General features: G+C 40.1%; 2 protein-coding genes across 7 annotated transcripts in view; both read left to right on the plus strand.

The window, feature by feature from the left end:
- Window positions 1–821: 821 nt before the first annotated feature.
- Window positions 822–3,596, plus strand: LOC137062468 (nipped-B-like protein B). The gene is made up of 3 exons (XM_067433333.1): window positions 822–895; window positions 1,627–1,958; window positions 2,060–3,596. The coding sequence occupies exons 1-3, from the start codon at window positions 833–835 to the stop codon at window positions 2,259–2,261; spliced, it is 597 nt and encodes a 198-aa protein (XP_067289434.1). The 5' UTR covers window positions 822–832; the 3' UTR covers window positions 2,262–3,596.
- Window positions 3,597–4,294: 698 nt separating this feature from the next.
- The window catches only part of cuedc1a (CUE domain containing 1a), a 37,004-nt gene continuing 14,117 nt past the window's right edge, over window positions 4,295–27,181 (plus strand). Inside the window, exons 1-4 of one of the 6 annotated variants that reach the window (XM_067432614.1) lie at window positions 4,295–4,430; window positions 19,773–19,953; window positions 25,100–25,665; window positions 25,765–25,895. In XM_067432614.1, the coding sequence (XP_067288715.1) occupies window positions 25,357–25,665; window positions 25,765–25,895 (440 nt within the window). In that variant the 5' untranslated portion in view covers window positions 4,295–4,430; window positions 19,773–19,953; window positions 25,100–25,356. Of the gene's footprint in view, window positions 4,431–19,393; window positions 19,954–25,099; window positions 25,666–25,764; window positions 25,896–27,181 lie in introns of those variants that run through there. The other 5 variants (XM_067432616.1, XM_067432615.1, XM_067432617.1 and 2 more) reach the window with 5 other exon arrangements.

Consider the following 27,181-nt stretch of genomic DNA (forward strand, 5'->3'; position numbering starts at 1 on the left):
CAAGGAGACGTGGCAACGTGATAAAGACGTTATAAGAACGTTTCTGCAACGTTGTGAAAAAACGTATTTATAACGTGAAAAAAACCCGACATCTGTCGTATTAAATACGTCGGATAAAAACGTTATCGCGACCTTTTCACAACATGAAAAAAACGTTTTTACAACGTTGCTGTGTTTGCTGGGAAAACAGCTGCCTTCTTACAATCAGCATCCTAAATGCTTTGAACAACTCTGAACGTTAGTGGAGAAAAGCATATATAGTTCATTGTATCATCGTAATGTACATACTCGCTATATTGCTAAATTACCCAAAATCTACCCAAAAAAGGGGTTGTTGCATGGGATTTCACATTTTTAACTTTAGTTAGTGTGTAATGTTGCTTCTTGAGCATAAACAGTATCTGCAATGTTACAGCGCTGAAAGTTCAATGCATACGGAGATATTGTGTTTTAAAGTTATGGCAGTTTATTGCCTACAAAAACAGCTGGTTTGGGCTACAACAAGCTTCTTCCCGGGTTGGTGACATCATAAACCCTTGCTATTAACATGAACACTGCCCCCGCGAAAACGCAACAAAGTGGACTAAGCCGCGTCGCAGTCATTATGAAAGAGAGAGAGCTGTTGCAGTAGGCTAGAGTGTTGCAGACATGCATCTAACCAATCTAAGACCACTGTGTTTTTTGGAGGGATGGCATTCATAGAAGCAGGAAGCTAACAAGCTGCTCAAGGGACCGTGGAAACAGCGGTGTGATAAGGTCAAATATACAAAAAAATACTGCGTAAAAAAAAAAAAGAAGTATTAAGACAAGTATTAAGGAGCCGCTGTTCATTATGCACCACGTCGACATCACACTGTCTGTGTCCGGCAGCAACCTGCTACAGTCTTTCAAAGAGGTGCATGGTTCTGAACCACTCTGTCTGTTGAATTTAATGCTAGTGGTTAACTTTTATTTTTCTTTTCTTTTTTAAAGCTTAGCTTATTACTTTGCTGTTATACTTTTATTTAGCTATCCTCACTTGCATAAATGAACTATAGTGTAGTATAGTGTCTTGCACGCACTAGTAAAAAATTATATCGGGTATATATATAGTTAATGCTAGATAATTGTCGTATTTAATCATTTTAATTGTCTTTTATATTTAAAATTTCATTTTAGTGTTTTTTTAGCACATATAAGTTTTCTAAATATATATATTTTTTATTTGAGCTTTATTTCAATTAACATAAGTGAGTATTTAAATCTATTTTATAGTATATATATATCTATAAAAAATGATTTAAAGGACTTATTTAGCAAGAGTTTAGTAGAAAATGTTTTAAAATTTGTATAATGTTAATGGTAAATATCTTTTATGAAATATTGCTGTATTGTTTTCTGTTAGCTTGGTTTTTATTTTTATGTAACACTGCCATTAAGAGAGCCACAGATGATGACATAAACTAAAACTATTAAGTATCAGTATAGTTTTTTGTTAACAATAACAGAGATTTTAAATTGTATTTAGATTTTATCAACAGGGTTGCTGCATCTTTCTCTTTGACTTCTGATTTTCTTGCCGTAATGTTTTAAACCCTTTTTTTGTGAGAGCTGACATTTTTCTAACAAACTTTTTTTGTATTGTAGTCTTTGCTGAAAGAGCCAAGACCACGGGAAAAGAAGAAAAAGAGAGGGAAAAAATATGGCTCTGAGGAAGAGGATGAGAGTAGCAGGGAAAGCAGCAGTAATAGCGATAGCAGCGATGACGAAGTAATTCGTCGGCCCAAGAAAACAAAGCGAGCTGCTCCAGTGAACTCAGACTCTGATTCAGACCTCGACTTAGAGGATGTGGACAAGGTGATGCTGCGACTCCCTGACAATCCCAATCCCTTATTGGACTTTGCCAATGCCTCTCAGGGCATCCTTCTGCTCCTGATGCTCAAGCAGCACCTTAAGAACCTCTACGGCTTCTCTGACAGGTGAGCTTTAACAGCTACAACAAATGCTTTATGTTCTGGAAACAACTAATATGTTAATGATCAATGGCTTCATATGAATGCCCTTTTTCCTCTTTCTGCAGTAAAATTCTGAAGTACTCGCCTACAGAATCTGCAAAAGTTTATGACAAAGCTGTAAACAGGAAGGCCAATGTACATTTCAACCCACGGCAGACATTGGACTACCTGACGAACAGCCTATCCAATGCAGATCTTTCTTACGATGTCAAGAGGAGAGTCGTCAGACAGTATTTAGATGTAAACATTCCGATTTTCCTCTTTTGATTTGTATTTTGTCTTATAATTACGGTCTTGTTTAGGTGCAGCTAAAGGATTGTCACAATGTTGTTGTTTTTAATTTATTTTTTTGTGTTTTTTTAAAGCGGTCATGAACTGGCTTTAAAAAAAATTATACTGTTGTCTAAAGCCCCGTTTCCACCAAAATTACCCGGAACAATTTGTACCAGGAACTTTTTTACAGGAACTTTTCTCCCCCCCAGACCTGCAGCTGTCTGCGTTTCGACCGCGATAAAGTTCCGAGAAGATTAGGCAAATTAGTCCGGTGATGTAGGACTGCGCGCGACTGCTCCTCCAAAATCAGTGAAGGACAGTAATCATTTGTGTGTGTACCGATTGAAAGATTTAGTGAACTGTTTACATGAGACGTTATCTAAACCGATCTGGTGTTTACATGTGATGACTTTCAATCGCAATCATTTTGTCACATGCAGTTTGTCTGCCGCACCAAAAATGTCAACGCTGTTTTCTCCAGCAGCTGTAATGTGTTAACTGTAGCCATAGCAACTCTTAACGGCCACCAGGACTAATACAGTATTATTTATAGCTATTTGTTGTAAAGTGTAATAATCATCTCAGAAAAAAAAATCTTCTGTCAGGCGCAGTTAAAGTAAAAACTGCCTGGGGCAATATACGCTGTGTCATTACTCCAACATTATCTTCATAACTTACGAAATAAAAAGTTTACCCCTCAGAAAAATTAGCTTTCTTCTCTTGTCAACATGAGCGCGGCGCGCGCCGTCACGTCATGTAAGGACACACACTTAAAAGTAATCGGTCAGGTCGTTTACATGGTGAAAAAAAATTAATAACGAGTATGGAAGAGATTCAAGCTTTGCTGCTTTTGCTGGTTATGTATAGGTTTACTAAAGAGGTAATTAACAACGACAGAAAAGAGCACTAATATGCAGATTCAGCAGCATGCAGCTGCAGCATATTCAGAAAGCTTGTAAAGCTAGATTTAAAATGACAATGTATATTATTATCAGCTATTACGGACATTGAACGTGAGATGGCTGAGACGACCGCGCGCCACCAGACAGAGAGCAAAGACTGATATTTACTGAACGCAGAACGAACCTCGCAAAAGACTTTTAAAAATGCCGGTTGAACTGCGTGAGCTCAACCAATCAGCATGTTCAGCGCCCAAGTCCCGCCCTCGAAAGTTCCTGAACTTTGAAAAAGTACTACCTCGCGAGCAGGGCCGTTTGGAGGGGGAAATATTTACCCGGAACTTCAATTTTACCCTGGTTCCTGCGGTCTAAACACACGAAGTACCACCCAAAGTTCCTAGTTCCTGGGTAAAGTTCCTGTGGTGGAAACGGGGCTATATACTGCGCCCCATAAACACAACCAAGCCTAGAAAAAAACCACGGACCCACCCCTTTAATCTCCCTTGCTTCGTGGCATAGTAGGCTTAGGCTAATGTTGTTAAAGCCTGCCCCCAAGTTGACATAATTGGTTTCAAGGTAGTTTGTGAGGTCAGAAACTCCTCAAAAGCCCTTTTGATTCTTTGGTTCACTAAAGTTTTAAAAGAAAATTTTCAGCAGCGCTATTGACTTACGATTAGTGCACATGGTTTGCCTTAAAGCATAAACATAAACATTAAAAACTCGATTTTCACTTTAATATTTTTGTGAAAACTTGATACCGATTTCAGGATTCTTAGATGAATAGAAAGTTCATAAAATATATATATATTTTTAAAAATTATTTTATACATTTCATTTATCCTTGCTGAATACAAATATTAATATTAGTTTCTTTCAAAAGTTTACAATAATTATTGAAGATATGAGCCTATAGGCTAGTTTATATTTGTAGATATTTTTAATATGAACTTGGTATTCATTTAACTTTATATTTAAGAAATGTAAGAATTGAAGTATGAATACCTATAATATTTAATTACAACCTCAGGAGTTGATTATATCTTTTGTAATAAATGTTTAGATGCTTTACTCACCTGAATCCACTAGACGCCCAAGAGCGCGGAGAGAGGAGGATAATCTGCCCACTCCTCAAGCGCTCAAGAGCCGATAAAGACTCGCCGTCTGACTGGCTGTGAACGCCACCGTCTGCTGTTATCAGTTTTATAGGCTACACGACATGGAACGTAGCATCGAGTAATGTGATCAGAGCCGATCGCTTCAGCTGGTAAGATCTCATTCTACTGCTCTTTTCTCTGCCCGATGATTGAGTGTGAGTTTATTTAGATACATACTGAAGCGCTGTTCTGTTCGGTTAAAATTCTATTCATGCAGGCCTCATTAATCTGTCCTGCGGTTATGTTCTAATAATAACCTCATATGTAGTGCAGATCTCTTAAACCAGGGTGCTGTTATGTTATACGGTATTATGTGATGGAGTTTGTTAAAACTCACCTGTGTTTCTAGTTCACTTATGTCTATATGTAACATTTAAAGTGGCATACACCACTCAAAAATAAAAATTAGCCCATGATTTACGGTGGGTAAATCATGGGCTAATTTTTATTTTTGAGTGGTGTATGCCACTTTAAATGTTACATATAGACATAAGTGAACTAGAAACACAGGTGAGTTTTAACAAACTCCATCACATAATACCGTATAACATAACACTTGATTCATTTAGGTTCATATCACATTCTTCTTTCAAACGAATAAAATAAGTTATTTAAAATGTCCTGGCTCTTTCAATCTTTATAATGGCGTTGATTGTTGCTCTGTTTTTGAAGTCCATAAAAGTGCATATCTATAATAAAACTGCTCCACATGGCTCCAGGGGGTTAAAAAAAGTCCTTGTGAAGCGATGTGTTTTTGTGTAAGAAAAATATCCATATATAAAACTTTATAAAGTAAATTATCTAGCTTCCACCAGATCGCCTTCCGAAAAATGTGGCGCCTCTCGCAGTTCAAAATGCTTACGTCTATGTACTACGCTTATGTCTGACGACATTGCACACCAGTTATTTTTCCTGATCTAAAGTTTTAAATATATTTTGATATTTACACAAATGAATTGCTTCACTTCAGAATGCTTTTATTAACCCCCCATAAAGTGTTTTAAGTGTGCGTCCTTACATGACAAGAGAGGAAAGTTCATTTTTCTGAGGGGTAAACTTTTTATTTCGTAAGTTATGAAGGAATAATGACACAGCTTATATTGCCCCAGGCAATTTTTACTTTAACTGCGCCTGACAGAAGATTTTTTTTTTTTCTGAGATGATTATTACACTTTACAACAAGTAAATAGCTTATTATATAATACTGTATTAGTCCTGGTGGCCGTTAAGAGTTGCTATGGCTACAGTTAACACATTCCAGCTGGTGGAGAAAACAGCATGGACATTTTTGATGTGGCAGACAAACTACATGTGACAAAATGATTGCGATTAAAAAGTCATCACATGTAAACACCAGATCGGTTTAGATAACGTCTCATGTAAACAGTCCACTAAATCTTTCAATCGGTACATGCAAAAATGATTACTGTCCGTCACTGACTTGGAGGAGCAGTCGCGCGCAGTCCTACATCACCGGACTAATTTCCCTAATCTTCACGGAACTTTAGATAGCGGTGGAAACGCAGACAGCTGCAGGTCTGGGGGGAGAAAAGTTCCTGGTACAAATTGTTCTGGGTAATTTGGGTGGAAACGGGGCTATATACACCTAGGATGACTTAAGGGTGAGTAAATCATGGGCTAATTTAAAAAATTTTAACTATCCTTTTAATATCGCAAAGGGGCAAAATCTTGGGTCTTTTTGGGGTGGCAGGGGCGGCAGTGGCTCAGTGGTTCATGTAGGTGGTCTACAAACGGAAGGTTGGTGGTTCATCCCCAGCTCCACCTGACCAAGTATTGAGGTGTCCATGAGTGAGACACCTAACCCCAGCTGGTTGGTGCCTTACATGGCTGACATCGCCGTCTGTGTATGAATGGGTGAATGTGAGGCAAAATGTAAAGCGCTTTGGATGGCCATAGGGCCATTTTCTGTTGAAAGCGCTATATAAATGCAGTCCATTTACCATTTAACATTTTATCCAAAAATAATTATGATTATATGATAAAGCATTAAGCTGTCCAACATTTAGCATTTTTGTTTTCTTAAGAATGTTAAAAAATATTTTAATTTTCTTTAAGTGTAAAATAATTAAATGATAACCATGTGCCATTACAATGAAGTTTTTAATTCTTTTAAAAATGGTTCCTACTCCCAATCTTCAGAGGATAGGGGAATAAGCCACTAACCATTGTAAGCGTTTAGGTGCAGTATGTAACTTTTTCGTCCACTAGAGGACGCCTATTTAAAAAAAAGGTGAAGTTAGATGATGCCAAGTTTGAGCGCAGAATCTTTGGGACATGTGGTGTTCACCTCACAGCCGGTGGAAAACAGTCGGGATAGGACTCGGGCAGAAATCGTGTTCATTGATGTGATTATTAACATTACTGTAGTATGAAGCAGAGCAGGGGCGAGTGCTGTGGAGCTGAATGAGGTCGCTGGAGTGACTGAACGCAACACGCCTTGCGAGCAGGACTTTATAATGCCACAGTCGCTGGCGCCATTTCTGCTTTTCTGGTCATGAGTTTGAGGTAACGCAGGGCTCTGTTTATCATATTAGATACATCTGAGTGTGTTGAATGATGTTATGACGTTACTCTGTGTATTGGCTTGGCGGCTGCTATGACACTTGTTGCACACTGCTAAGAGTAAAGCGTTTCTGCAAAATAAAACCGAGGGTAACGCAGGAATGACGAAATTTACAGGCGACTCCCGCACACGTCCTGGTTCATTGGTTAAAAAGGCAATATTAAATTCTCATACATTTACATATAGTTGGAAACATTTGGGATATTGTAAGTCCTCAACTGAACAAAATATATAACACTGGCCTAGTTGTTTTTTGGATATTTTACTGAAAAATGTATATATAGTGCACCTTTAAAATGGATAAAAACAAAAAAAATACTAATTTAAAAAACCTGGCAATCACGTCACGTATCCTGTTTATCTTGCCTCTCAAATTGACCCCTGCCAATGGTGAGTTCCTAGCTTAGAAATCTAGACACACGCTAGCAGCAGCAAATCTAATTTGCAGAGTGTAGTCTAGCAACTCTCAATAGAAAAACAAAACTCTGGTCAGGCCAATCACATCGTGAATAGAGTCGGTGGGCGGGCTGAACATAATGACAGCAGAGTTACTTTGCTACTTGCAAACACAGAAGCCCTTTCAAATCGGCTTTGGCCGCGACTCTGGAAGAATTGGAGTTAAGCTTTTCTTTGAGAAAAGAACAAAGAACGGCACTGAAGTCATTCTTAAGAAGGGAAGATGTATTTAGAGTTTTGCCGACTGGATACGGCAAGTTTAATCTATCAAATAGCTTCACTTCGCGTAGCTCTGGTTGGTGTAGCACTATCCTATCGCGTGCAGAGGGAGTTTGAAAGACAACCGTTTATCCCGCCCCTCGGATTGAGCCCTGCCAATTGTGAGTTCCCAAACCAAACATCTTGATGTGGGTCTGGCTTATCAGGCTAAAAAATTGGTTAATTTGAATGTTGTTCCAGGATCAACAATGATGATGACCCAGGAACATGTTCTACTTGGTGAAATCATGTAAACCCAGTAGGTCAATACACTGTGTATATCTGTGTATATTATAACTACTGTCTGTGATATGTTGATATTTTCCACAGTAGCCTATCATTGCTTATGGTGCCATATTAGCTAATAGCAGACTGACGTTTGACCTCCCAAAGGATTCTGGGATTGGATCTGTTTACTTCCAAATGTCTGACCATATGCCTCTAATATATATGTCATGATTTAGACTCATTAAATTAGGGCTTAGCTTCACAGCTCGGCTGAGATCAGAGATCCTATTAAGTCTCTGTTGTTGTGGTATTTATGTGAGGTGAGGTGAGGTGACATGCATTGCAACTTGATTGCTTCAGTTCAAATGACATTGCAAAAGTAATAGACTTTTACCTCCCCTCTGCACTGTTCCTTCCTGTCCTCTCTTCTCTTTTCTCCTTCAGTCTCAGCAGAACCAGGTCAGTGTCAAAGCCCTGCTCGTGATTTTGGTTCAGTGCACGCTATGCAACCGTTCCCCTTTTCTTTGGGTCAAACTTTGTTTTTGGAGAAAACGCATGCATCTTTGCAATTAAATATGCTTCTAATCAAATTAATTTAAACTAGATATAAAAATGTGTAAGCGACTACTAGAATTTATTATCCTCATGGCTTTGGGCCAATTAGGGCTAATGATAGCATAGCATAGAGAGGTGCCAGTGAACATGCTGCTACTTTTATACATAGACAGCAGGCGTGTGTTCTGACATAAGCACTAACCCACAGACGACTCCTGTGGTGATAACAGCTCTCCTTGTCAGACACCACAATCTGTCCGCTTGGATTTCACTCTCCTCTTGGACGCTGAATCAGCCAGAAAACCATCAGAATTTGGCATAACACAGAAAGGGAGATTGGGATCATTTTGGCAGGGACGACATTTTAAATTTCATTAAAAACTTTGTTTATGCCTTGTTATTAATGGCAGGGCCGTTGTGTATATATGCCAGCTTGGCAGATTCACAGCTACATCCTGTGCCAAAAGGAGTCGAGTACGATTCGTTCATCCTTTAAAGGAGTAGTTTATCCAAAAATATTTTTTTTCACACTTATGTTGAACTGAACATGTGTGACTGTTTCTTTCATAAACACAAAATGTGAAATGTTGTAGAATTAATTGTTTTCTCCATTCATTAACAATGAATGGAGACCATAAAACTAAGTCTTTCCAAGTCATAATAGGTCGATCCGATTTAACGTGTGTGTGTGTGTGTGTGTGTGTGTGTGTGTGTGTGTGTGTGTGAGCCTGTTTATGTGGTTTATGAGGACACAAATTTGTATAACTACATGGGTATTACCATGGGCGTAGATTACGCGGGGGACGGGGGGGACGTGTCCCCCTCACTTTTAAGAAAATGTATTTTCGTCCCCCGCACTTTTACTGGGTCTCCCCGATCCTAGTCCAACCGCTCCGAGCGGGATTCGATCCCGTGTTACCCTGCGCGGCGGCGGGCAAATTAAGGCCCTGTCCACACGAACACGGGTATTTTCAAAACCGCAGCTTTTTCTACGCGGTTTGGCTGTTCGTCCACACGCAAACGCTGTATCCGGTTACTGAAACCGGACTTTTTTGAAAACTCCGGCCAGGGTGAAGATTTTTAGAAACTCCGGTTACAGCGTTGTCGTGTAGATGGTGAAACTGGAGATTTCGGCTTTTTAAGTCGAAGTGCGCGCCGCTCTCTCCTATGTTTGACGTCAGATTTTCCACATTATCTCCTTTTGATTTACGTGTGTCGAGTCTATGCGGTGGATTCTAACAACGCTTATCACATACGCTATAGCCTACGGATACATGTTCAGTTATTTCATTGTATTGCAGAAAAAAGTCGCCAGAATGCAATAATACAAAATAGTAAAGCAAGTGTGTGAAGCTATTACAGTCCACTTCGGCCCTGCACCTGTGTATATACAGTTACCTGTCACTAAGTCCAAAGTAAAGGAACTTGTAGAAGTGTTTCACTTGAGCTCATGGCATCCCTCAGTCAGTGCAATGTGCATCGGTGCCGTGGATGGGACCCATGTGGAAATCAGGCAGCCAATCATAGCGTAGTTTTGCGTTCTCATGTGGACAGATTTTTTTTTAAAACCGTGCTCGTGTGGACGCGATTGTTTTTTAAAACGGAGGAGGAAAAACTCCGGTAATAAAAATACCCGTGTACGTGTGGACTAGGCCTAACAGGGACGCTAAAGACAGCTTTCTCTACCTCGGTTTATTGCGCGCGTATTGAGGTCAAGGGCAAGTGTATTTTTTACATAGAAACCAATGTGAATACATTAAGATTTAAAATCAGAGACAAAAAATAAGCTTTGCATGACCTGTCATTTTATTTGTATCTAAATATGAGGAGGGCGCTCCACAGAAAGTCCAAAAGCGGATTCGTAGAAACTTACTGTCACGCTGGAGCTGCAGCTGAAGGAAAACAATCGTTATCAGCTCAAACGTGACGAAGACAATTAGACGATTGCGACAATAAATTATTTATGTGTGTTTTTCAAGCCATCTCAATGTAGCTTATTTATTGACAATAAAGTAGCCTATATCATATGAATAATGCAGCTTTTTTAATGTTTAGTAGCCTATCTTCTGCTCACCAAAGCTGCATTTATGTAATCAAAAATCAAGTAATATTGTGAAATATTATTACAAATTAAAAACAGCTTTTTTCCTATGTGAATATATAGTAATGTATTCCTGTGATCAAAGCTGAATTTATCATCATTACTCCAGTCTTCAGTGTCACATGATCCTTCACTAATCATTCTCATATGATGATTTTATAATCAAGAAACATTTATGATTATTATCAGTGTAGAAAACAGTTGTGCTGCTTAAAAATGTTGTGGAAACCATGATTCATTTTATTTTTCAGGATTCTTTGATGAATTGAAAGTTCAATGGACAGCATTTTTTTGCATTTATTAAATAAAGTATTATCTTTTGTAATATTAAAAATATTACTTGTGATCAATTGAATGCATGTCTGATCAATAAAAGTATTCATTTCTCTTTTTTAATTTTACCACAAATGTTTAGATGGTTTCCACAAAATTTAAGCATCACCATGAGCAGCACAACTGATAATAATCATAAATGTGTGTTGATCATCATATGAGAATGATTAGTGAAGGATCATGTGACACTGAAGACTGGAGTAATGATGATAAATTCAGCTTTGATCAAAGGAATAAATTGCACTTTACTATATATTCACATAAGGAGAACAGCTGGTTTACATCAGAATTTTATTTTTATTTTTTACATTGCATAAAATCTATGGAGACTTAATGCACAAGTGTTTGTAGTATATAAACCAATCATAAAATTGCCATTTAAAAAAGGAGAAATATTATTGATATTATTGGTTATTGTTCAGCAGTGTTTGATATCTTACCAAATTAAAAGCAAGAGATGCGATAAATTATATCGGTCAAAAAAAAAAAAAAAAAAAAAAAAAGGTATTACGACATTTCTGTCCCCCTCACTTCTGAAAAGATGGCTACGCCCCTGGGTATTACACTGGTATTACACTATAAATGTGGTTTATGAGGACATATCAAATGTCCTCATAATTCAAATGGCCTTAAAAACATACTAAATGATGATTTTTTTGAGAAAGTAAAAATGCAGAATGTTTCCTGTGATGGGTAGGTTTAGGGGCAGGGGCAGTGTAAGGGGATAGAAAATACGGTTTGTACAGTATAAAATCCATTACGCCTATGGAGAGTCCCTGTAAACCACATAGACCTGTGTGTGTGTGTGTGTGTGTGTGTGTGTGTGTGTGTGTGTGTGTGTGTGTGTGTGTGTGTGTGCGCACGCAGTTCGGGTTTATATCGACCGATCGGGCGGGCCATATAATACAAAAAAAAAAAAAAAATAGTCCAATCAATCGCGCGCGGGTGGATGAGAAATAAATCATTGTGTTTGTTTGATAAAGATGTTTACGAGCCCTGTGATTGAGAGAATCATTCCGGTTGTTTCTTTTTTAAAACAATCCCTCCCTCGTGTGAACTGAACTGACAGGGGAGCTGAAGATCATTAAATATACAAATCTTATCCAATCCTAGCCGTGGGCGTTTACTTCCAAGTCTCCAATGCGGGACGCCCATCAAAACCCAGTGTTCATGAGAGAGCCTCAAAAGCAGTGTAGAAAATAGCTTTTCTTATTAGTTATGATGTTTTTGAATGTAAAAACCACACAATCGTCATTAGTTGACCTCAGACAACAGTATAAAAATAAAAAAAACAGTTCATGACACCTTTAAAGCTAATATGATATTTAGTGTTCCATTTTTTGTTGACAACCATATAAACATTCACAAGCTATTTATCTAGCTTGCTGACAATTCTGGAATTTCTGTTAAATATAGCATTTTCTGTCAAAATTGTATTTTTGCTGTGTATAAAATGTACAATATGCATTGTATGTAAACATGCACTATATTTTAACAAGACAAGGCGATTGCAGAAAAGTGACCTTCATTTATATTGCACTTTTTACAACACAGATTGCTTCAAAGCAGCTTCACAGTGATGACAGGACATTAATTTTGCTTTTGAAAAAAGCAAAAGCACGTGTTTAGCCTATAGGCAAGCGCGTTTGAATACGTATGTGTGCATATGTGTGTAAATACCGCTTGAGGCGGTCATGTCAAATTTGTAATTAGGAAATGTAATAAAGTTCGTAAATGGGAAGGAAGGAGGCGGGAACCGGCAGGGGACCTTTTATTAAATTAATAAATATAACGAAAGTAACGCGGGCAGCCCCTCACGGATGACTGCCCGCACAAACATAACAAAACTCAACGTAAAGTCCAGGCCTGGTCCTCTCTTGTCTTCCACAATCGTCGCTCCTCCTTTTATGTTCCCGCCACTGCGGCGTGAGGTGAGACTGGCGTGGCGTGCAGCTGGCACTCATTAGCACTCGTCACCGGCCCGCTCTCACAGTCCCTTGCCTCGCTGCTTGCCACATACCCCCATCGCCCCTCGCAGGCCGGGGGGTACTCCCGAGACTACGCTCTACTCCCCTCCCCCACTCTCCCGGGGAGGCCCGATCACAGCGGCCGCAGCACCTGGGGGTAAGGACAGAGAGGAGAGAGACACGGAGCCGGGAGCACGAGGAGTGACAGAACGAGAGAGGGGAAAAAAAACAAAAACAAAATCTGGTCCGGTTCCCCAACAAACTGCCGCTTGGTCCTCACCAGCCGAGAGGCTCTTCTTCGCGGTGCCATGCGATGGTGCTGGACGCCCGATGGACGGCCCAATCCTCCTCTGCCCCCTGGTGGCCGGTGGTGGCTCCTCCCATTGAGGGCAGTCAGCAGCGAGTCCCGTGCTCCCTGCTCCTCCTCATCATGGTGGACGGCAGCACGCTCCGGCCCATGGCGAACACCGGCGACTCCTCCGCTCCCTTCAGGACGGCTGCCACCCCACCTCAACCCAGGGGCACAGCAGCGAGCTCTCCATCCCACCAGTCTTCACTCGCTCCAGCACCACCACCTCAGGCAGCTAAAGGTGGGGGTGGAGGTCCTTCTCCACCCGCGATCCCCCTCAGCCGCAAGTAATAAAGTTCGTAGATGGGAAGGAAGGAGGTGGGAACCGACAAACGTTAAACAACTTTTATTAAATAAATAAACAAAACGAAAATAATGTGGGCAGCCCCTTACGGACGACTGCCCACACACACATAACAAAACTCAACATAAGTCCAAGCCTTGTCCTCTCTCGTCTTCCACTATCTTCGCTCTATCTTTTATGTTCCCTTCACTCCGCCGTGAGATGAGACCGGTGTGGCGTGCAGCTGGCACTCATTAGCACTCGTCACCAGCCCACTCTCACGGTCCCTCGCCTCATTGCTTGCCACAGGAAACTTTTTTTTTTTATAATTACAATTAGCACGTGAAGACCGTATTAATTTCTAGTTGAACCCATCTCTATTTAACGGTCGGTCTCACCATGTTTGTAGTTTTTTTAAAGGGGGGGTGAAACACTCAGTTTCAGTCAATCTCATGTCAATCTTGAGTACCTATAGAGTAGTATTGCATCCTTCATATATCCGAAATGTCTTTAGTTTTATTATATTTATAAAAGAAATATAGTCTGTACCGAGTCTTTCTGGAAAAAAAACGAGCGCCTGGAGGCATATCGTGTGGGCGGAGCTAAAGAATGACGAGTGCGCACAAAACAGTGATGTCCTCAAGCGTGGAGAAACCCAAGTATGCTATCGACCCATGTATGCTATCGATCGGATTCAGCTAATACGTGATCCAGAATCAGGAAAATAAATTGAACAGGAGAAACAGCAACAGCAGGATGTCCGTCTCTGTGGTATGTACTGTATTTAGTGGCCTGTCAACATCTTGTGTGTCTGTCAGTTTATGAGGACATGATTCGGTTTTATGGACTATTGTATGCGACTTAACCTTTTTTTGCACGTCAGACCAGTGCAACGTTATATAGAACAACAATGGAGTAACGTTAGCACATTTGAATGACGAAGCACGCGATCGTGTCGTTTACTGATGTTTACTCACGCGACGATAGCCAACAGCACAGACATTTGAAGCAGTTTTACTCACCGGCTGCTTCCAAAGCAGGACCGAACCTTTATCACTGGGACCACTCCGTCAAAAACACACTTCTTTGGTATGATTTGGTGAAGTCCTGTGACAGCATTGACCGTGGAAATCCGTGATGTTGTGAAGCTTCCCGTCATTTCTGCGTTCAAATCGGTTCAAATGCAGCGCTGCCTTCTGGGAATGTTGTGCTGAAGCGTTGATATCACCCATAGGAATAAAGTGGAGCGGGAGTGCGGCGCGTTATAAGTGTTCATGGACGACTGGATCTGCAGCTTGAGAGCAGTGTCTATGGGCGTGCATTTCCTCTCTCGCTCTAGTCACGCGCGCGCACCCTACCGGGAGAAGAGCCCGTACGGCCCATACAAGGACCTTCCACTCTATTAACGTCAAACCAAGCCATACTCGAAAAAAAACTCTCTGAAACTTGTGAGAAACCGGAAGGAGTATTTTTGACAAAGAAATACTCCATCAAACGTCCAACTTAGTTTTTGAAACTTTGTCTATGTTTAGGATGGGAATCCAAGTCTTTAACAGTGTAAAAAGCTCAATATGCATGAAACAGCATTCCCCCCCCCCCCCCCCCTAAACAATTTTTATTAATATTTGTAGTTTTCATTAAATCCACGTCCAACACAGAACACTGTAAAAAAAAAATCAGGTCTCCAATTGAAAATGTTCTAGTGACTGATCACATTCAAAAAAATTAGTTGGCCAAAATGATTTTCTGTGAATTAAATTGCATCAATTCACAGAAATTAAATTTGGGCAACTGAAAAATTTAGATGTGATCAGTCACTAGAAAATTTTCAATTGGAGGCCTGAATTTTGTTTTAACGTGAATAGGTTGTGGACAATATTAGCCATTAGAGTGTGCACTACCTGGAAATAGAAAATAATCAGGGAATCTTAGCCATTTTCCACCGTAACTAGCCAGAACAATTTGTCTGCGTTTCCATCGCAGTCTAAAATACGAGAAGATTAGTCAAATAATTCAGGTGTTGTAGGACTGCGTGTAACTTTCAAGTTCTTCTAGAATTCATCCTCCGCCTATAAGCTTAATAAAGCCTGAACCTTGTCATTGGTCAATCAGTCGTATTTTTTAAACTCCATTGTTGATTCGAATAGCAAACAACTCTGCATGCACCGCAACAGACTTTTAAAAATGGTGGTTGATATAAAATGCAGCATCAACCAATCAAAATGCTGAGTAAACTCAACCAATCAGCATGTTCAGCACCCACGTTCCGCCCCTAAAAGTTACTGAACTTTTCCACCAAAATTACCCGGAACAATTTGTACCAGGAACTTTTTTACAGGCACTTTTCTCCCCCCAAACCTGCAACTGTCTGCGTTTCCACCGTGATCTAAAGTTCCGTGAAGATTAGGCAAATTAGTCCGGTGATGTAGGACTGCGCGCGACTGCTCCTCCAAGTCAGTGACGGACAGTAATCATTTTTGTGCGACCGCAAAAATGAACAAAAAATGATGACGTGATGACTTTCAATCGCAATCATTTTCACATGCAGTTTGTCTGCCGCATCAAAAATGTCAACATGTCAACACAACAGTTTTCTGCACCAGCTGGAATGTGTTAACTGTAGCCATAGCAACTCTTAACGGCCACCAGGACTAATACAGTATTATATTAACTATTTATTTATTGTAAAGTGTAATAATCATCTCAGAAAAAAAACATTCTTAAAGTAAAAACTGCCTGGGGCAATATAAGCTGTGTCATTATTCCAACATTATCTTCATAACTTACGAAATAAAAAGTTTACCCCTCAGAAAAATGAACTTTCCTCTCTTGTCAACATGATCAGTCACTAGCTGTCACGTCATGTAAGGACACACACTTAAAAGTAATCTGTCAGGTCGTTTACATGGTGAAAAATAGACTGTAAAAAAATGAATAACGGGTATGGAAGAGATTCAAGCTGTGCTGCTTTTGCTGGTTATGTATTGGTTTACTAAAGAGGAAATTAACAACGACAGAAAAGAGCACTAATATGGAGATTCAGCAGAATGCAGCATATTCAGAAAGCTTGTAAAGCTAGATTTAAAATGACAATGTATATTATTATCAGCTATTACGGACATTGAACGTGAGATGGCTGAGACGAACGCGCACCATCAGACAGAGAGCAAGACTGATATTTACTGAACGTAGACCGAACCTTGCAAAAGACTTTTAAAAATGCCAGTTGAAATAAAAGGCTGCGTGAGCTCAACCAATCAGCATGTTCAGCGCCCAAGTCCCGCCCTCGAAAGTTCCTGAATTTTGAAAAAGTACTACCTCGCGAGCAGGGCCGTTTGGAGGAGGCAATATTTTCCCGGAACTTCATTTAGACCCTGGTTCCTGCGGTCAAAACACACCGAGTACCACCCAAAGTTCCTGGGTAAAGTTCCTGCGGTGGAAACGCGGCTCTTGAGAGCAGAAACTTTCTGAGGAGGAAATGTTTTACCTGGAACTTCCTGGGGAAAGTTCCTGCGGTGGAAACGCAGCTGTCACAGTTTTAATTTATACGTCGGCGGTTATAGTGGCCAAGCTAAGTTGATTCGGCCTTGGCCCCTGAACTGCCGGCACCGCCCTGGAGGGTGACGAGGGGGCAGCTTCCACAGAGCAGGAAGCCTTCAGGGGACCATGGCTGATCAATAGGGATGGGACGAAATATCGTTTGACAAAATTTCGCGATACAAAACGTGATGAAACGCATCGAGGTCGAAAAAAATGGATCGCGAAATAAAGATAGATGGCACTGCTGCATGATTTGCGTAGTATATAAATAATTTAGTGTATTATATGTGTGTGTGTGTGTGTGTGTGTGTGTGTGTGTGTGTGTGTGTGTGTGTGGGGCAGACATAACAAAACGCAGCGCGCATTTTCTGTTTGATCTGAGGCATAGTTGGAAAAAGTGAGAGCAGTCAGACGCAAAGGATGCAACAGCAAACATTAATAGGGAAAGAAAAGGGTTGACATTAGCATTAATATTCTAAACCAAAAATGCAGTTATTGCCTACATAAGCTACATAAGAAAGAAAAGTGTGTTTTTTCACTGAGCACATTCTCTGCAGTCTGAGCGCGATGCACTGCAGCTCACTCTCGCTCATGTCTGAGGTAAATCATTAACACCATCACCCCGCTTACAGAACACGTGTTTTATTGAGCTAAATACATTACAATCGGCTAAAACTAATGCACAGGTTACTTTCCTGAACAAGCGCGCTCCCGAGTCGTCCGTGTTCTTCACACTGTCCACGTGAATCACGGCCCAGTTCGGCACGCACACGCAAAATACCGGCAGTTCAATAGGGAATGCGGATCTCTTAAAGGGGCCACACTATATTCCTACTCGTGTAATATGGACCTCCTCCAGGTATGGTGTGGTTCTGGTTTGCTCACTGGTACACATTAACAATTTTTCATACGAACTTTTCCCTGTTCTGAATTAAACTGCCAGTGTAAAAACTCCCTTTATATTGTTAAAATGAGAGAAATCACTACTTACTCATTATTTTTAAGTTTAGGCTTAAGAGACATGAACAATTTCTTAGATAAACATATCTATGACCTTTGATATGTCTAGTCTTCATGCTGTATTGATTATTATTGAATAAGTATGGTTTCACTAATAATAAATGTACATTTGCGTAAAGCATGCATATTTGTCCATACCTATGTTGATTAGAATATTACAAACTGAATCTAAACTTAATTTAAGATACATTTACAATTGCTAAAAAGGTGCGATTAAATTGCGATTAATCGTGAGTTAACTCATGACAATCATGCAGTTAATCGCTATTCAATATTTTAATCGATTGACATCCCTACAGTGCCCTCCACAATTATTGGCACCCCTGTTTAAGATGTGGTCGCGGACTTCTAAAAATTCTCCTTTTTTTTAAACAACTTAGAACCAAAATGCAAAAAAAGAGAAAAATCCTACCTTTCTTTTTTACTACATTACTTTGGTAAAAAAAAAAAAAAATCACAGATTTGGAAAGACTTTTTTTTTTTATATCGTATCGTGACGTATCGTATCGTAACCCTGGCATATCGAGGTGCATCGTATCGTGAGTTTAAGTGTATCGTCCCATCCCTACTGATCAATCGGCCTCTGTAGCCTTCAGCCGTGGCCAAGCGCATTGGCCTTCAGCGTTGGCCACTATGGCCACAGAGGTATAAATTCAAACCGTGACAGTGGCTTTTGGAATACTTATTTCGACAAATTACGACTTGGGATTTTGTGATGTATAGAATAGATTTTCATTCTCGAATATACAAAAACACATTATTTTTCACATATTTTACATTGTTGCAGCACCTCTCTTCCCAGTCTGTTAGTAACACTGCTTAGTTCCTGTCTCTATGAAGCCCCTCTTTCTGAAAAGCGCTGTGCTTGCTAGACAAGTGTATTGTGATTGGTCAACCGCTTCAAGCGTCTTTTGGAAATCCCACGGCCCTTACCATAACCATGAATTTAAACACACTACTAGCGCAACTCATCCAGGCCCCGTCCATTTTTTGTGACGTGTACGTTCCCAGAAGAAACCTAAAGACTACAACTGAGGCGTTACACACCAAATACAGTTGAAAATGTAAAAAAGCATAATAGGTCCTCTTTAAATGACCTGCAGTGCGAATGACGTCTTGATCAGAGGTTTGACCTTCATCGGATTCAATTCGGCTTACGTTTTATATCTGAAAAGCTTTATACTTACAGTGCAGCTTTTATTGATTTTGTATTATGTGTTTCTGACTAACTGCAAGAATGATTGAAGCGTTGAATTGGGCCTGACATTGAGTGGCCGGCCGTTTTGACGATAGCACTGCTGTTGTTTATTCTGAGCTTATTTAACCAATCACTTACTCTGAGGGTCCAACGACAGCAAGATTGATAGTCGTGGGGGTTGCCATGGATACAAGACCAACAGGCTCTGATCACATTGACTGTTGATGATGGCTGTAACTTTAAACAACAAGCGTTCTTTTTGTTGCTAGAAGATGATTGCCCCCATTATGATGACACCTCTGCCGTGTTGAGATCTTTCACAACTATCAATCAGATCTGGCACTGTCTGGCATTCCTCCGGCTCTAATCCATCTCAGTGGGTCACACAGACCCCTGCTTAACCGATATCAGCTCAGCAGGCGTATTAACTATGGATGACGTCAGCCCTCTGCTGTATGTTATTCACAAGGGCACAGCCTCCCTTCTTCAGAGACATCACTAAGCTGCTACTGTTCCTGTGCTCGCTGGCGAACTGTGCCAGAGTCTGTGGCTATATTTAGCGCTGCCTGTTTGGTTTTAGGTGCAGATTAATGTGAAGAGATGAAAATGGGAGCGAGGGATATCCGAACCTCTCCGATGATGGATTTTACGGAGGAGCACGCAGCCTGTGATGGGAGCTAAAGGTTTATCTTGCTGGCTGTAGTCGCTTCCTGGTGGATCTTTTGGTGTGAGCCTGCATCTCCTCTGCAGACAGACAGTAGGTAGGAAATCGATACATATTTGGGAACGTGAAGAACACTATATATATATGATGATGTAACCCTGGCCATGTATTGAGTGAGGGTGAAATGTGCCCTTTAAAGAGTTTAAATCCTACCCTGTGTTTTTCGGAAGCCTTGTTTGTAAATGACCCCGATCTATTTAATGTCCAATGGGAGCCGTCCACTGTATGACTCATGCTGCTCATGTGTGTGCATATATATTTGTGTGTCGGTCTATGCTTTATGATCTAAAATGATATATTTCCTACATTAATTAAAATGTTTCAGAATCAATTCATATTACACTGAAATAATTTGAGTATAGTATGACTTTTGAGACAATATTTCATCTGTTGAATGCATTATTTGTTCTTCATCCTTTATGAGAGTTAAAACAATGATGTTTTAAAATCAAAGACAATTGTTAATCCCTCTTGCACTGATGTGATGATGAAACCAATGAATCTATCAAAATGTAAATAAATAAATAAAAATATATGTACATATCAAATTCATTTTTATTGTTAACTAAAACTATTAGGCTAAACAATGTGTTGAATTGAAATAACACTGAAATAATATAAAATGGTAATATTAGATTTTTGTAATTTCAGTACATCAATTTATTTATTTCCGTAAGTTGCCAAAACAACATTTCTATTTTTATTCTTTAAGTTTTCCATTTTATTTGATTAACTAATTTAATTTTAACTAAATTAATTAAATAGAAATTAATAAAAAAAAAATAATTAGAAATTAATAACAAATAGAAATTAATAACAAAAGCACATTACTAAAACATAAACCAAATTAAATCTGAAAATATAAAAATAAAAGCTAATTCAAATATGGAAAAAAAAAATGAAATAACACCTGCTTATGTTAAATGAGACTACATGGAATATTTATACTCTTAAAAAATAAATGTTCACAATGCTAGACCATTTACAAAAATGTGATTACAAATTGTGAAAATGTTTATAAAATTATGTAATTTTTTACAGGATATACACATACACTCCCTAATGCATTTAGAGTTGTGGTCAGAATTATTTGCACCCCTGGTAAATATGAACAAAGATGGCATTTTTTCCCCTTTCGATCTTTCATTTGGAAAAATCGAACCTTTCATTGAAGTAAAATAATTGAAAGTGTTGGGTAAATCACATTATGAAATACATATTTTTCTCCAAAACACGTTGGCCACAATTATTGGCACCCTTTTATGAAATACTTTTTGCAGCCTACATTTGTGAAGATAACAGCTCTAAGTCTTCTCCTATAATGCCTGATGAGTTTGGAGAACATCTGACAAGAGATCAGAGAACATTTCTTCACACAGAATCTCTCCAGAGCCTTCAGATTCCCAGATCAATGTTGGTGCTTCTTCTCTTCAGTTCAGCCCACTCATTCTCTATAGGGTTCAAGTCACTGGGCTGGGATGGTCATGGCCGAAGCTTCATTTTGTGCTCAGTGACATTTTTGTGTTGATTTTGATGTTTGTTTGTGGATTATTGTCCTGATGGAAGATCCAACCACAGCCCATTATAAGATTTCTAGCAGAGGCTGTGAGTTTTTTTATTTATTTGTTGGCATTTGCTACAATCTATGATACCATGTACACTATACGTTTTGGGAGGCCTGTCTTTACATGCACCAGTGTTCTTTTTGACTGCAAATTTTTATTCTTTTGTTATTTTAGTCATAGTCTTTTGAATAAAATGCCATTTAATTTTAGTCACATTGTAGTCACCTGAATTCTTTTTTTCCCCGCCCTATGGTTCCCCGCAGTTAGATCAGTTAGATTACATTACAATTTAAATGTGCACATCTTTTACACAGGACATTAGTTCTGACTGGATCTCTTCCCTAATCATCCTTAACATTTTTCTCTTGTTTTTATTCGGTGACAAAAATGACAGCCCATTTCCGTCATAGTTTTTGTCATCTAACACTAGTTTTTACTTAGTTACCGTCTCGTTTTGAAAAATCGGCTGTGAAAAATCTTGGTATACTGAAGCTAAGAGTTCCTTTCACTGAAACTAAAGGGCCAAGCCTAACCCCTGAAAACAACCCCACATCATTAAACCCCCTCCACCAAACTTTACACTTGGCAAAATGCAGTCTGGCAAGTAACCTACTGTTTTCCTGGCAACCACCAAACCCAGACTTGTCCATCAAATGGCCAGACAGAGAAGCGTGATTCAAGTGTAAAGCGAAAACTCCAAAGAACACGTCTCCACTACTCTGAAGTCCAGTGGCGGTGTGCTTTACACCACTGCATCCAGTGCTTCGCATTGCACTTGATGATGTAAGGCTTGGATGCAGCTGCTCTGCCATGGAAACCCATTCCATGAAGCTCTCTATGCACTGTTCTTGAACTAATCTAAAGGCCACACACAATTTGGAGGTCTGCAGCACTTTGTTATAATAACACTAACAGCTGACTGTGGAATATTTAGTTAGGAAATTGCACGAATGGACTTATTGCACAGGTGGGGCAACCTATCATGGTACCACACTTGAATTCAGTGAACACCTAAGAGTGACCCATTCTTTCACAAATGTTTGTCCAGGACCTCCAGCAAAAAAAAAAAGAAAAAAAAAAGGCCTACAATATTAAAGATACAGCGGCATATTTAACCATGGGTATGGGGTACTTTTAATCCCTGTTTGCACCAGTCATGTCCGACCGCTGAATATGCTTTTTTCAGAGTTTGTTCCCAAAGAACAATGTTGATGTCAGGGTTGTTTTTTGTTGTTGTTGTTTTTTAAAATTAGGCTTTCTGACTCCAAGACTAAACTATCTCTGCAATTCTCACCTGTGATCCTTGGAGAGTCTTTGGACACACAAACTCTCCTCCTAACCGCGCATTAGGGCGATATAGACACACGTCCTCTTCCAGGCAGATTCATAACATATCAAGTTGATTGGAACTTCTTAAAGGGATCCCATGGTGTTGAGACTTGTATGGCTTAATATAACATAAATGATGTCTCTTACTGAATTATGTGGTAGAAAACCCATGAAAGATCTACGTTATTTAAAAAATCGATTTTATATTTGGACCATGGGCGGCGCCATTTTGTTTGCGTTCTAGGTTGATGACGTAGAGTGGTTGAACTCCTCAATCAGCTGGCGTTACCCGTTGCTATTTTTACCACAACGCAACTCGAAAATTGTTTCAGAGTTAAACAAAACAAATGAATTGCTTTGTAATTGTACTTAAAACACACTCAAACATACATGTGCACACAAACTCACCTACACAAGTCACAAACAGATCGGCGGGCGCGCACACACACACCTGACTGCTCTGTCTCAATCCCATGCATCATCACCAAAACATCCTGCCTCTCTTCCTCACGTTACTTTATCCCATCGTCCTACCTAGATATTTCCCTCTGCTGGTCACATTAGGCATTATAGTTAATCTACTATCAACAGTCTATCTGGGGAACAGGATGTGTTGAACAGGATATACACAGGGAATAGATTGAGGGTTATGTATGCGCGCGCAGTGCGTGCGTGTGTGTGTGTGTGTGTTCGCGCCGATCTGTTGGGCTGTGTGTGTGTTCGCGCCGATCTGTTGGTGTGTGTTGCTGTGTTCGCGCCGATCTGTTGGGGTGTGTGTGAGTCTGTGTGAGAGAGAGAGTTTGTGTGCACATGTATGTTTGAGTGCGTGAAGTCGGACAGCTGTTTGTAAATCGGCTTTACTCGTTATTGCGGTGGAACGTGAGACTGAATGACTGCACTCGAACATGTCCACTATGGTGTCGGACAACACTACAAATGTCCGTCCCTTCAAATAATGCCCTATTTAAGGGTATAGGGTCGATTTCAGATTCAGCCCCTGTCGTGGAGACTGAGCAGCCCAACATCTCGATTGAGACAGAGCCTGTCGTGTGCGCGCCCGCCGATCTGTTTGTGACTTGTGTAGGTGAGTTTGTGTGCACATGTATGTTTGAGTGTGTTTTAAGTATAATTACAAAGGAATTCATTGGTTTTGTTTAACTCTGAAACAATTTTCGAGTTGCGTTGTGGTAAAAATAGCTACGGGTAATGCCAGCTGATTGAGGAGTTCAACCACTCTACGTCATCAACCTAGAACGCAAACAAAATGGCGCCGCCCATGGTCCAAATATAAAATCGATTTTTAAAATAACGTAGATCTTTCATGGGTTTTCTACTACATAATTCAGTAAGAGACATCATTTATGTTATATTAAGCCATACAAGTCTCAACACCATGGGATCCCTTTAATTATTGCCCTGGGGTGGAAATGGGAATGTTAAATGCTCTAGGTATTTTATTATAGCTACTTTCTCTGCTGTGAAGCTCAACAATCTTCTGATGCCCATCAGAACTATATTCTTGGGTTTCTGATGGATGATTAAGGGAATTTGGACTTAGTGTTTCCTCATATTTATCATCTTGTGAAACAAGATCTCATAGACAATTTCATGTTTTTAGTCACCTTAGTAATGATTGGGAATATACTTCATATATTTTTGCTCATTAACCATTCTAGGGGTGCCAATAATTGTATCCAACATGTTTTAGAGATTTTCCCCACACTTTCAATTATTTTATTTCAATGAAATATTAGGTTTTTGCGAATGTTTTGAACAAAAGATCAAAAGGATAAACAGTGGCTTATTTTTACAGCCATATTTACTAAGGGTGCCAATAATTCTGACTTAAACTGTGTGTGTGTGTGTGTGTGTGTGTGTGTGTGTGTGTGTGTGTGTGTGTGTGTGTGTGTGTTTGTGACATATGAGGACACAAATGTGTATAATGACATGGGTATGCCAGGTATTACAAGGAGAGGGTGAAATATGAGGACACTGGCCATGTCCCCACTTTTCAAAATGCTTATAAATCATACAGGATGAGTTTTTTTTTTGAGAAAGTAAAAAAGCAGAATGTTTCCTGTGATGGGTAGGTTCAGGGGTAGGGGCAGTGTAAGGGGATAGAAAATACGGTGTGTACGGTATAAAAACCATTACGCCTATGGAATGTCCCCATATGTCACAAAAACAAACGTATGTGTGTGTGTGTTAGTGTGTGTATTACTGCAACTTTATCTTTACCCTTATACTGAATAAAATATCGATGGTTAACATTTTGCTGTTCTGATGTAGGTCTTCAGGAGTGGGCAGCTGTTCGTTGACTTGAGGGGGACTGTGAGAGCAAGGCATTCTAGGAAGCCTGGATGTGGTTGAGTCTAAGCTATCAGCAGCAGAAGAAATGTTTACCCAATGCTGCTCCTCTATATACTGAAGCTCACCTCCAGGGGCATCATGAGTGGATAACGGGCGTGGCTGGAGGCGGTGCATAGGTCAAGGGGTGGGGCCACTGCAGTGGATGGGCAGTTTTGAGTGGAAGGGAGGTCCTGTAAATGATGACCAGCCTTTTCCGCCGGAGTAATACGAACAGTAACCATGGCAGCGGTACACGAGGGGGTGACGCTGCCTCGGGGGAGCTCAATAACAGGAGGCCTCCACGTCAGGTCCGGTGTTTGGAGTTCAGCCAGGCTATGGATGACTTTAAGACGATGTTCCCCAGCATGGAGCATGAGGTTATTGAGTGTGTCTTGAGGGCTAACCAAGGTGCTGTCGACTCCACCATTGACCAGCTCCTGCAGATGAGCTTGGATAGCCAAGCCACAGATGACAGCTCTGATTCTGAGGACAGCATTCCTCTAGAGGTTAGTCTAGAAACTTCTATTTAGATCTGTGAGACTAAAAGTTTCACATTTTTAGATCTTGATGCCCAAAATAATCTTTCCATCTAACCTCCACTGCAGATACTGGAGAGAACGCTAGAGCCCGAGAGTTCAGATGAGGAGCCTCCACCAGTCTATGCTCCGCCCTCCTATGACATGCACATCTATGACAGAAAACATCCTGCAGATGTTCCATCCACTCCACCACCCAGGCAAGAAGAACATCTAACCGAGTTTTTTCTGTTGGAAGAAATTACTACAAATAAAAGTTTAATAATAAGACTTTAATCTGTGAGAGACATTGTGTCTGCGTTTACTTTGCTGCTTATGTTGTTTTGGCTGATCTAGTATTTAAACCTTTTTTCTTCTTCTTTTTCTGAGACCAAATTAAACATCATTTTCAAGCTATATGTCCACCAATCTATATATTTTCTAACTGATCCGATTTGTGGAATTCCTGCCCTGAGGAAAACAACAGTTGAACAATAGAACCCAAAGGCCAATCAAAAACAGCTCAAAACAATCCTAGTGGCCCTATAATATCAAAACTCAACATATGTCAGTCCTATACAGTGGGGCAAAAAAGTATTTAGTCAGCCACCAATTGTGCAAGGTATCCCACTTAAAAAGATGAGAGAGGCCTGTACTTTTCATCATAGGTACACTTGACAATGCACAACAATGAGAGACAGAATGAGAAAAAAAGTCTGAAAATCACATTTTTAAAGGGGGGGTAAAATGCTGTTTCATGCATACTGAGCTTTTTACACTGTTAAAGACTTGGATTCCCATCCTAAACATAGACAAAGTTTCAAAAACTAATGTTGGACGTTTGATGGAGTATTTTTTTGTCAAAAATTCTCCTTCCGGTTTCTCACCCGTTTCGGAGAGTTTTTTTCGAGTATGGCTCGGTTTGACGTTAATAGATTGGAAGGTCCTTGTATGGGCCGTACGGGCTCTTCTCCCGGTAGGGTGCGCGCGCATGTGACTAGAGCGAGAGAGGAAATGCACGCCCATAAACACTCTCAGCTGCAGATCCAGTCTTCCGTGAACACTTATGACGCGCCGCGCTCCACTTTATTCCTATGGGTGATATAAACGCTTCAGCACAGCATTCCCGGAAGGCAGCGCTGCATTTGAACCGATTTGAACGCAGAAATGACGGGAAGCTTCAAAACATCGCGGATTTCCACGGTCAATGCTGTCACAGGACTTCACCAAATCATACCAAAGAAGTGTGTTTTTGACGGAGCGGTCCCAGCGATAAAGGTTCGGTCCTGCTTTGGAAGCAGGCGGTGAGTAAAACTGCTTCAAATATCTATGCTGTTGGCTATCGTTGCGTGAGTAAACATCAGTAAACGACACGATTGCGTGCTTCAAATGCGCTAAAGGTTAACGTTACTCCATTGTTGTTCTATATAACGTTACACTAGTCTGACGTGCAAAACTGTTTTGCTTGCTACTGTTAAGGTTAAGTCGCATACAATAGTCCATAAAA

The sequence above is a fragment of the Pseudorasbora parva genome, chromosome 23 (assembly GCF_024679245.1).
Source record: "Pseudorasbora parva isolate DD20220531a chromosome 23, ASM2467924v1, whole genome shotgun sequence".
NCBI classification, from domain to species: Eukaryota; Metazoa; Chordata; class Actinopteri; order Cypriniformes; family Gobionidae; genus Pseudorasbora; species Pseudorasbora parva.

What these genes read in the sequence shown, in the direction of transcription:
- LOC137062468 (XM_067433333.1), top strand. Translation starts at nt 833, where the DNA reads ATGCACCACGTCGACATCACACTGTCTGTGTCCGGCAGCAACCTGCTA. An exon ending in TGCTACAGTCTTTCAAAGAG is followed by an intron (nt 896 to 1,626) that starts GTGCATGGTTCT and finishes TTTGTATTGTAG; the next exon opens with TCTTTGCTGAAAGAGCCAAG. An exon ending in CTCTACGGCTTCTCTGACAG is followed by an intron (nt 1,959 to 2,059) that starts GTGAGCTTTAAC and finishes CTCTTTCTGCAG; the next exon opens with TAAAATTCTGAAGTACTCGC.